Source organism: Lipotes vexillifer, unplaced genomic scaffold (assembly GCF_000442215.2).
Source record: "Lipotes vexillifer unplaced genomic scaffold, Lipotes_vexillifer_v1.1 scaffold225, whole genome shotgun sequence".
Taxonomy (NCBI): Eukaryota; Metazoa; Chordata; class Mammalia; order Artiodactyla; family Lipotidae; genus Lipotes; species Lipotes vexillifer.
Genome location: NW_006787630.1, coordinates 1,358,367 through 1,368,498, shown reverse-complemented (window position 1 = coordinate 1,368,498; position 10,132 = coordinate 1,358,367). Strand labels below are relative to the sequence as shown.

The 10,132-nt window shown below is 48.0% G+C and overlaps 1 protein-coding gene across 1 annotated transcript in view; it reads right to left on the bottom strand.

Moving 5' to 3' along the window:
- TMPRSS9 (transmembrane serine protease 9) overlaps positions 1-10,132 on the bottom strand; it is a 30,233-nt gene that overhangs the window by 15,823 nt on the left and 4,278 nt on the right. The window contains exons 3-6 of the mRNA XM_007460374.1: positions 7,423-7,587; positions 6,594-6,631; positions 4,663-4,776; positions 2,991-3,162 (exon numbers count right to left, since the gene is read on the bottom strand). Coding sequence (XP_007460436.1) covers positions 2,991-3,162; positions 4,663-4,776; positions 6,594-6,631; positions 7,423-7,587 — 489 coding nt within the window. The remainder of the gene's footprint in view (positions 1-2,990; positions 3,163-4,662; positions 4,777-6,593; positions 6,632-7,422; positions 7,588-10,132) is intronic.

Sequence of the window (10,132 nt, the reverse complement as noted above, 5' to 3'; positions counted from 1 at the left end):
CCCCCCGCCCCGCAATAGCCCACAGGCGCTAGTGCCGGGACGCCCCAGGCCAATCAACTAACTGGGCGGGGACACAGCCCCACCCATCAGCAGGCAGGCTGCCTTAGACACCCCCCTGAGCCCACAGCTGCCCCTAGACACAGCCCTGCCCACCAGAGGGCGGACACCAGATGCAAGAAAATCATGATCCCGCATTGAAGGCCAGACCCTAGGCCTGCCCACCAGTAAGCCAAGGCCACCTTTGGGACGCTCCAGAACCCATACCCAACTGTAGCCAAAACCCGCCCCTTCCCCCCACCACCAACAATGCTCTGAAACGAGCTCTGGGATCCCTGGGCCCTGCAGCCAGACTCCAGGAACCAGCTCTGCTTGCCAGGAGTCTGGCACTAACCCCAGGATCTGGCTTCACCCAGTGGCTGGGCAACAGCCCCAGAGTCTTCAGGACCCTGACTAACCACCAGTGAGCCAGCACTAGCCGCAGGCCCCCTAGGGTCCCACAGCCGGCTACCTTGTGACCAAGCCCCGCTAGACCGCAGCCAGCAGCATCCACATAAGACAGGGCCTGGCAGCCAACCAAGCCTACTAGACCGCCCACATAGTCAGCCTGCGACAACAGAAGCACCCAGGCAGCCCTCTTAGAGGGAACCCCTAGAGCATGTGGCTTGGGTGATGAGCGGGGAGTGCACTGCGGGGATGCATAGGACGTGTCCTCCAGAGGCCAGTTCTCCAAGGTTGAGAGACATAACGAACCTAACACACACATAAAAATACAAACAGCAACTTAGACAAAATGAGGTGACAGAGGAACATGTTCCAGACAAAGGACCAAGATAAAACCCCAGAAGGGGGACTAAGTGAGGTAGAGCTATAGGCAACCTACCCGAGAGGGAGTTCAGGGTAGTGATCGTAAGGCTGATCACAGAACTCCGGAGAGGAATGGATGCACAGAGTAAGAAGTGAGACATTTTAAACAAAGAGAAAATATAAAGAACCACCAAACAGAGATGAAGAATACAATAACTGAAGTGAAACATACAGTAGAAGGAATCAAAAGGAGACTAAATGAGACAGAAGAACAGATCAGTGAGCTGGAAGACAGAGTAGTGGAAATCACTGCCACCAAACAGAAAAAAGAAAAAAAAGAATGAAAAGACATGAGGACAGTTTAACAGACACCAGGACAACATCAGTCATGCTAATATTCACATTATAGGGGTCCCAGAAGGAGAAGACAGAGAGAAAGGGCCTGAGAAAATATTTGAAGAGATAACAGCTGAAGACCTCCCTAACTTGGGAAAGGAAACAGTCAGCCAAGTCCAGGAAGCAGAGAGGGTCCCATACGGGATCAACCCAAATAGTAACAAACCAAGACACATCATAATCAAAAAGACAAAAATTAAAGAGAGAATATTAAAAGCAGCAAGGGAGAAGGAACAAATAACATACAAGGGAACTCCTGTAAGATTATCAGCTGACTTTTCAGCAGAAACTCTGCAGGCCAGAAGGGAGTGGCATGATGTATTTAAAGTGATGAAAGGGAAAAGCCTACAACCAAGATTACTCTACCCAGCAAGGCTCTCATTCAGATTTTTTTTTTTTTTTCGGTATGTGGGCCTCTCACTGTTGTGGCCTCTCCCGTTGCGGAGCACAGGCTCCGGACGCGCAGGCTCAGCGGCCATGGCTCACGGGCCTAGTCGCTCCACGGCACGTGGGATCTTCCCGGACCGGGGCACGAACCCGTGTACCCCGCATTGGCAGGTGGACTCTCAACCACTGTGCCACCAGGGAAGCCCCGTCTCATTCAGATTTGATGGAGAGATCAAAAGCTTTACAGACAATCAAAAGCTAAAAGAACTCAGCACCACCAAACCAGCTTTACAATAAATGTCAAAGGAACTTCTCAAGGACGTGGAGAAATTGGAACCCTTGTGCACTGCTGGTGGGAATGGAAAATGGGGCAGCTGCTGTGGAAAACGGGATGGTGTTTCCTCAAAAGGGTAAACACAGAATCACCATATGACCCAGCAATTCCACCTCTGAGTTTATACCCAAAGCAATTGAAAGTAGTGACTCAGATACTTGCACACCCATGTTCACAGCAGCATTATTCACAACAGCCAAAAGGTGGACACAACCCAAGTGTCCGTCGATGGATGAAAGAATAAACACATGTCCATCCACACACTGGAATATTATTTGGCCATGAAAGGGAAAGAAGCAATGACACACACACTACAACGTGGATGAACCTTGCAAAGAGGTTAAGTGAAATGTCAGTCACAAAAGGACAAGTACTGTCTGATTCGACTCACAGGAGGTCCCTGGGGGAGTCAGATCCACAGAGACAGGAAGTAGATGGCGGGGCCAGGGGCTGGGGGAGGGGCTGGGGAGTCAGGGTTTAAAAGGGATAGAGTTTCAGTTTGGAGGATGAGAAAGTTCTGGTGATGATGTGGGGGATGGTTGCCCAACAATGTGAGTGTGCCTAATGCCACCAAGCTGTGCACTTAAAAATGGTAAATTTATATTATATATATTTTGCCACAATTAAAAAAATTAATGCATTCAGATTTAACAAAAAGAAGAGAGAGGGAGGGACTTCCCTGGTGGTCCAGTGGTTAAGAATCTGCCTTCCAATGCAGGGGACATGGGTTCAATCCCTGGTCAGGGAACTAAGATCCTACATGCCTCGGGGCAACTAAACCCACGCGCCACATCTAGAGAGCCCGCACGCCGCAACGAAGAGCCCGCGCTCCGCAACAAAAGTTCCCACACGCCGCAACTAAGACCTGACACAGCCAAATAAATAAATAAATAAATAAATAAATAAATAAATAATTTTTAAAAAGGAGAGGGAAGGAAGGAGGGAGGGAGGAAGGAAATAAGTTCCAAGGGGCTCTGAAGACACCCAGGAAAGGTGGCATTCCCAGAGTGGAAGGTAGGTGGGATACAGGGGTGGGGTGGGCTCTGAGCCCTCAGGGACATGCACTCACTCATTGAAGCAGTGGGCAGCAGACACGAGCCACCTGGCGCCAATGACGGCGGCCCCACAGAAGTGTTCGTTGTTTTCTCGGAGGCTGACTTGCCAAGGGAACTCCCCCGGGGATGCCTCCACACCGCCCACAATCCTGCCGGCTGTCCTCCAGCCAGGCTGCAAACCACAGTCTGCAAGACAGAGATCACTATCCAGGACCCCAAGAAGGCAGGAGTGTGGCCACGTTCCTGGCATGTCTGTCTGCAGTCTGTTGTCCCCGTGGCCCCCGCATTCAAAGGATGCCAAAGATGCCAGCAAACCACCAGAAGCTGGGAGACCACATGGAACAGAACCTCAGAAGGAACCGACCCTGCGGACACCTTGATCTCGGACTTCTAGCCTCCAGAGCTGGGAGAGAACACATTTCTGTTGTTTAATCCACTCAGCCTGAGGTCCTGTGATTCAGCAGCTCTAGGACAATCATACCCTAAAGTTAGCTATATGGATGCTATGTACCTATGTGACCAACCCCCAACACAAACCCTGGACACCAAGCCTTGGGTGAGCTCCCCTGGTTGGAAGTGCTTTGAGTGTGTTGTCACATATGGTGCTGGGAGAATGAGTTAAGCGCTGTCCACATGACTCCACTGGGAGAGGATAATTGGAAGCTTGCTTGAGCTCGGTCTCTCCTGGACTTTGCACCTTTTGCTTTGCTGATTTTCATCTGTATCCTTTCACTGTAATAAGCTATAACTACGCATATAACAGCTTTACTGAGTTCTGTGACTCCTTCTCGTGAATCACTGAATCTGAAGGAGTCTTGGGGACCCCCCGACCACACCTGCCAATTTCAGTCAACCTCTATATCATCCTCCACAGCCAGGTACCAGACGCTATGAATGTCTCCCTCACCATGTATTTTGCAAGTTTCAAAATCTTTATATGTCCATCTTTTCATAGGATGCCGTGTCTCTGTTTATTTAGTCTGCTTTTATGTCCTTCAGGAATGGTTCGTAATTCTATATAATTATTATTATACACAGGACACAAGTTTATTTTATTTTGTGTTGCTATTAATCAAGAGTATGATTTTCTCCATTATATCTTCTAACCTGTTATTAATTGTATAAAGCAAAACAAGAGCTTTCTTTATGTGTATTTGTCTTATCTTCCCCCTATTGTTGAACTGTCTTCTTTTTCTGAGACCCTTTTAGCTAATTTATTGATGCATTTAGAGAATCAAATTCAAATTATGATAGTTTCCCCTCTTCTTTTCCAATATTTAAACCACTGTTCTCACCTTACTGCACGGGCCAGCATTGCTAGAAAAATGTTCGCTACTCTTACAGCATTTCAACTGTAATTTTCCCTTGCTCACATCCTTTTGGTGACTCCTCACTACCTATAGGACAGACCCCCGTTCCTGGCATTCAAGACTTCCCACGGTTTGACCTGATTTTTTTCTCCTTCTCACCCGAGGCTCTCCACTCCACACACCTCAAGGTCTCCCTTCTCTGCTTGCCATTCAGGTTTCCTGTCACATCACAGGTGCCCACTCCCTTTCTCTGCCCAGCTCCAGTGAATGCCAGGACCACGTGTCTGTGTGTGATGGGCACAGTGGGCCAGAGAGCCAGCACTTGAACCTGGAAAGGGGACATAGCCCAGAAAACAGGCCAGACAGGCAGACTGACCACAGTGGGCCTCATCGGAGCCATCAGAGCAGTCCGCCGTGTCATCACACTCCGGGTTCACCTTTGTCACACACTGGCTGTTCCCGCAGGAAAAGGCATTCCCTGGACAGTGACCTGAGGGCAGACAAGAACCGCGATCCTGACCTCACTCCATCTCTCCCGTCTGCTCTCCACGCGGAAACTCTAGAGCGTGGAAGGCATCTCTTCTCTGCTTCCTTTTCTTTGAATGTTTCTGAAATAATTTTCTCAGAATTAGTACAGAGATGTAACACATGAGAACGCTAGTCAGCACCGGGGCCGGGGCTATGCAACCTAAGCGTATGTGTGCCATGTGTGTACTTTTACATTTCTATCAGCCACGTTTTATTTATTTATTAATTTATTTTAATTATTTTTTGGCTGCGTTAGGTCTTCCTTGCTGCGTGCGGGCTTTCTCTAGTTGCGGTGAGTGGGCGCTAATCTTTGTTGTGGTGCGTGTGCTTCTCATTGTGGTGGCTTCTCTTGTTGTGGAGCACGGGCTCTAGGCACGTGGGCTTCAGTAGTTGCGGCACACGGGCTCAGTAGTTGTGGCTCATGGGCTCTAGAGCGCAGGCTCAGTAGTTGTGGCACACGGGCTTAGTTGCTCCGCGGCATGTGGGATCTTCCCGGACCAGGGATCGAACCTGTGTCCCCTGCAGTGGCAGGCGGATTCTTCACCACTGCGCCACCAGGGAAGTCCCGCCATGTTTTTAAAAAGAAATAGGGGGACTTCTCTGGTGGCTCAGTGGATAAGACTCTGAGCTCCCAGTGCAGGGGGCCTGGGTTAAATCCCTGGTCAGGGAACTAGGTCCCACATGCATGCCACAACTAAGAGTTCACAAGCCACAACTAAGGAGCCAGTGAGCCGCAATTAAGGAGCCCACGTGCCACAACTAAGGAGCTGGCAAGCCACAACTAATGAGCCCTCCTGCTGCAACTAAGACCTGGTGCAACCAAATAAATAAAGAAATTTTTTTTTAAGTAAGAAATAGGTGAAATTAATTTTTAAAATTGTAATAAAGTACACATAACATAAAATTTGCCACTGAAGTGTAGGTTCACATTTGGGGCCATTCTCCGGGGGGGCTGTCCTGGGCACTGTGGGATGTTGAGAAGCACCCCGGCCCCACTCACTGAATGCCAAGAGCACCCCCCATCGTGACAACCACAGATGTCCCCAGACATCACCCTGTGTCCCCTGGTGGGGGCAGGATCACCCCTAGTTGGGGACCATTGATGTAAAGCTAAATAAATGTATCTGTAGATGGTCATGAGCTGTCTGGGAGGAAAGTCACCAAAATAGTAAAAGCAATGAGATTCCAGGTGATACCTACTCTTTTTTCTTTTGTTTTCCCAAAACTATTTTTTGTCTTTCCTTTTAATAACAACTTTCCATCACTTAAAAACAAAACAAAAACAATAATGCCTTCTCTTAATCATGCTTGGCTCTGAATAATTCAAAGTGCCTCATTTTTAAACTGTCTGCTCACACAGATAGACATTCTTTTTCATATTCTTTTCCATTATGGTTTATCACAGGATATTGAATATAGTTCCCTGTGCTATACAGTAGGACCTTGTTGTTTATCCATCCTACATGTAATAATTTGCATCTGCTAATCCCAAACTCCCGATCCTTCCCTCCCCCACGCCCCTCCCCCTTGGCAACCACAAGTCTATTCTCTATGTCCATGGGTCTGTTTATGTTTTGTAGATAGGTTCATTTGTGTCATATTTTAGATTTCACATATAAGTGATATTTGTCTTTCTCTGACTTACTTCATTTAGTATAATAATCTCTAGGTCCATCCATGTTGCTTTAAATGGCATTATTTCATCCTTTTTTATGGCTGAGTAGTATCCCATTGTACATATATATACCACCTCTTCTTTATCCATTCAACAAAACATACCTGATTTTAAGTCTCTTTCTGTCAGCAGCTCCTTCTGGCTTCCTGCAGCAAAACGGAGAAGAGATATAAGCTCATTTAGCAAGCATTGAGGTTCTCTGACAACATTGTATTGCAAAGCAGTGGTCCGCGCTGTCCACCTGGGATCCACTTAAATTCTGACTTAAATCAGCAAAGATGAAATCAGATGAAATATTCCATTCCTCATGATAAGAGCTCAAAAGCCGCATGGGGCAGGTGGCTGCCAGAGTGGATGGCACCGACCCAAAACATTTCCATCCCCGCAGAAAGCTCTTAGTGCTGGCGAGGTTACTGAGACTCACTGAGTGTGTTGGGAGTGGTGGAGAGGGGACTGTAAATGTCCTGCAGGGCAAGGGCAAGGCAACAGTTTTAAAATCTGAGCAGTCTGACCTCATGCCTGGCTCTCAAATCATAACGCACAGCAATCTTAGAATTTTAGAGCATGATATTTACCCTTATTTCTATACCAGGGGCCAGGAGCCAAATCCGGCCCACCACTTGTTTGTGTAAATAAAGTTTTATTGATACACAGTGGTGTCTGTTTGTTTATATAGTGTCTTTGCTGCTTTTGTGCTATAAGAGCTGAGTTGAGCCATCTGGACAGAGACCCAATGGGTGGCAAAGATGAAAATATTTATAGGTTGCCGCCACCTGGCCTAGACCATAGAGGGTAAAGCGATGGATATATGTTTCCTTGTCACCAAGAGGGGCGATTATGGAAAACCTCAAGTTTAGTGCGACTTTCACTTGGCTCCCCTTCCCCAGCATGTCCCTCCAGCCCCTCCCAACGTCGCCGTGTCTCTGGGGCCACTCGCCTGTGAGCTGGGCGGACGCGATGGTGCCATAGGGGGCCAGGGGGATGCCGCGGCCCTGCAGCCTCTCTCGGAGTCCCCGCTGTAGCAGCTCCTCCTCCAGGCCCGGGCTCGGTGTCCACAGGGCCGGCTGCATAAAGTGCAGCCGAAAACGCACCAGGATGCTGGCATTGCCCTCCCTGCGGGGAGGACACTGGCCCTTGAGAGGGAGGGCGCCTCTTGGCTGGAATCTTCTGCAGTGTCTCGGGCAAGCACCAAGCCTCCTCCACCTCCAAGGAGGCCCCAACTCACCAGTAACTGAGCACCGTGCAGCCCACACAGCTGGTCTCCAACTCTGTCTCCCGAAAGCTGCTGACAAACTACAACAGAAACAACCGTGGCAAATGTGAGACTCTGCAGAGACTCCCTGGGGGGAGAGCTGGGAAGGGGTGGAAAAGCATCTCCTCTTCAGCTCCATGTGTGCGGCCAACTCACAGAACTAAGAGACGGGACAGGCATCTCGAAGTCGTGCCTATGAAAATATAGCTCTGCCAACAGATGATGGAGAAACCCCACGTGGTCCCTCCACACAGGAGAGCATCACTCAGCCATGAAAAGAGGTGAAGCCCTGACACTTGCTACAACGTGGATGGACCCTGTGAACACGATGCTCAGTGAGAGAAGCCAGACACAGAAGGACACACAGAGTGTGATTCCATTGATGGGAAACGTTCAGAACAGGCAGATCCGTAGACACAGAGCGTGGGTTCATGGTTGTCAGGGGCTGCGGGAGAGTGGGAGGGGGTGACTGCTGATGAGGGTGGGGTTTCCTTTTTGGGTGATGGAAGGTTCTGGAATTAGAGGTGATGGTTGCACAGCTCTGTGAATGTACTAAATGCCACTGAATCAGTCACTTTAAAAGTGGATAATTTTAGGGAATTCCCTGGCGGTCCAGTGGTTAGGACTCAGCGCTTTCACTGCCGGGGACCCGGGTTCAATCCCAGGTTGAGAAACTAAGATCCCACAAGCTACACAGCGTGGCCAATAATAATAATAATAATAATAAAGAAAAGGATAATTTTATGTTATGTGAATTTTACATTAAAAAAAAATTCTGTGGCTGAACCCACTTTGTGCAAGCAGATGCTATCAGGAAGGTCCCTGTCCTTCATGTGCTGTTAGGGTGACCACTGTCCGCATCTCCTCGGATTGTCTCGGTTTGGGCACCAAAGGGCCCACATCTCTCCCCTCTGCAGCTCACGTCACCCACACGTAGGGTGACCACGTAACCCCATTCATCTGCTCTCCCAATGTAGTCACTGACAGCGTCCCCGTCCCCTGGCAGAATGTCCTGCTTAGGTGCTAAATCCTATGGTCACCATCCTCGCTCCCTAAACACACGTGATGCATGGTCACGCCCGTTCATACCGTACTAAAACACCCTTAATCCAATTTGCTTCTCTGAACCGCACCCTCTGAGTCCACATCCCCATGGCCCACACCCAGACCTGCCCTGTCCTGTAGAACATCCCACAAATTTCCAAAATGTTCTACACCTGCCTCGCCCCATGTGGCAGCCGCCGGCCATATGTAGAAATTGAGCATTTGAAATGTGGCTGGTGCCACAGAGGAACTGATTTTTACATTTTGTTCAATTTTAATTAATTCATGCTTCAATTTCAAAACGGATACTTGATTCAGTCACTGGAAAATTCTTAAGTACATTTGGAGCATCTTGGGTCTGTAAATGTTACAAATTCTAAGTAGGGATGGAGTTTTCCCAGTGGAAGCTCAGAATCCACCCTGAGATGTGAGAGTAAAAGACACACCAGGTTTGGGGGACTTCCCTGGTGACTCAGTGGTTAAGAATCCACCTGCCAATGCAGGGGACACGGGTTCAACAGCGACTGAAGCCTGCGCGCCTAGAGCCCGTGCTCTGCAACGAGAAGCCACCGCAATGAGAAGCCCGCACATCGCAACTAGAGAAAGCCCGCTTGCAGCAACGAAGATACAACGCAGCCAAAAATTAAATAAACTTAAAAAAAAAAAAGACACACCAGGTTTGGAAGCCTCAATACAAAGGAAAGAATGTATAATATCTCATTAATACCTGCTTTATATAGGTTGATGACATGTTGAAATGATAACATTTTGGATATTCTGGGTTAAATAAAATGTATTATTAAAAATAATCTTACCTGATTCTTTTTACTTTTTTTTTTTTTTTAAAGTGGCTACCAGAAAATGTTAAATTACACATGGGGCTTCTGTTACATTTCTACTGGACCATGCTGCTTTAAGATACAGGATTGAGATTAGGCAATACGGCCCATGTGCTGAATTAGAATCATTGCGCGTTTTTGCACAGATCACGGACAAGAATGGTTTTTGCATTTTTAAATGTAAAAAAAACAAAAGAAAAATATTTCACGGTGCATGAAAATGGTATGAAATGCAAATTTCAGTGTCCATAAATAAAGGTTTATAGGCACACGGCCACGCCCACTCATCCATGTCATCTATGGCGGCTTTCAGGCTACAACACGAGGCCCAGCAGTCAAGACAGACTCTCTGGCCCCCAAAAGCCAAAAATATTGACCATCTGGCCCTATTACGGGGAAAGTTTGCTGACTCCTGGTCTAGATGATGGTGACTCCTAACTGTCCCCCTGCTTCTCTCACATCTTATCACACATTTAAAATGAATCCTTACCTAGTCACCTTTCTCTTT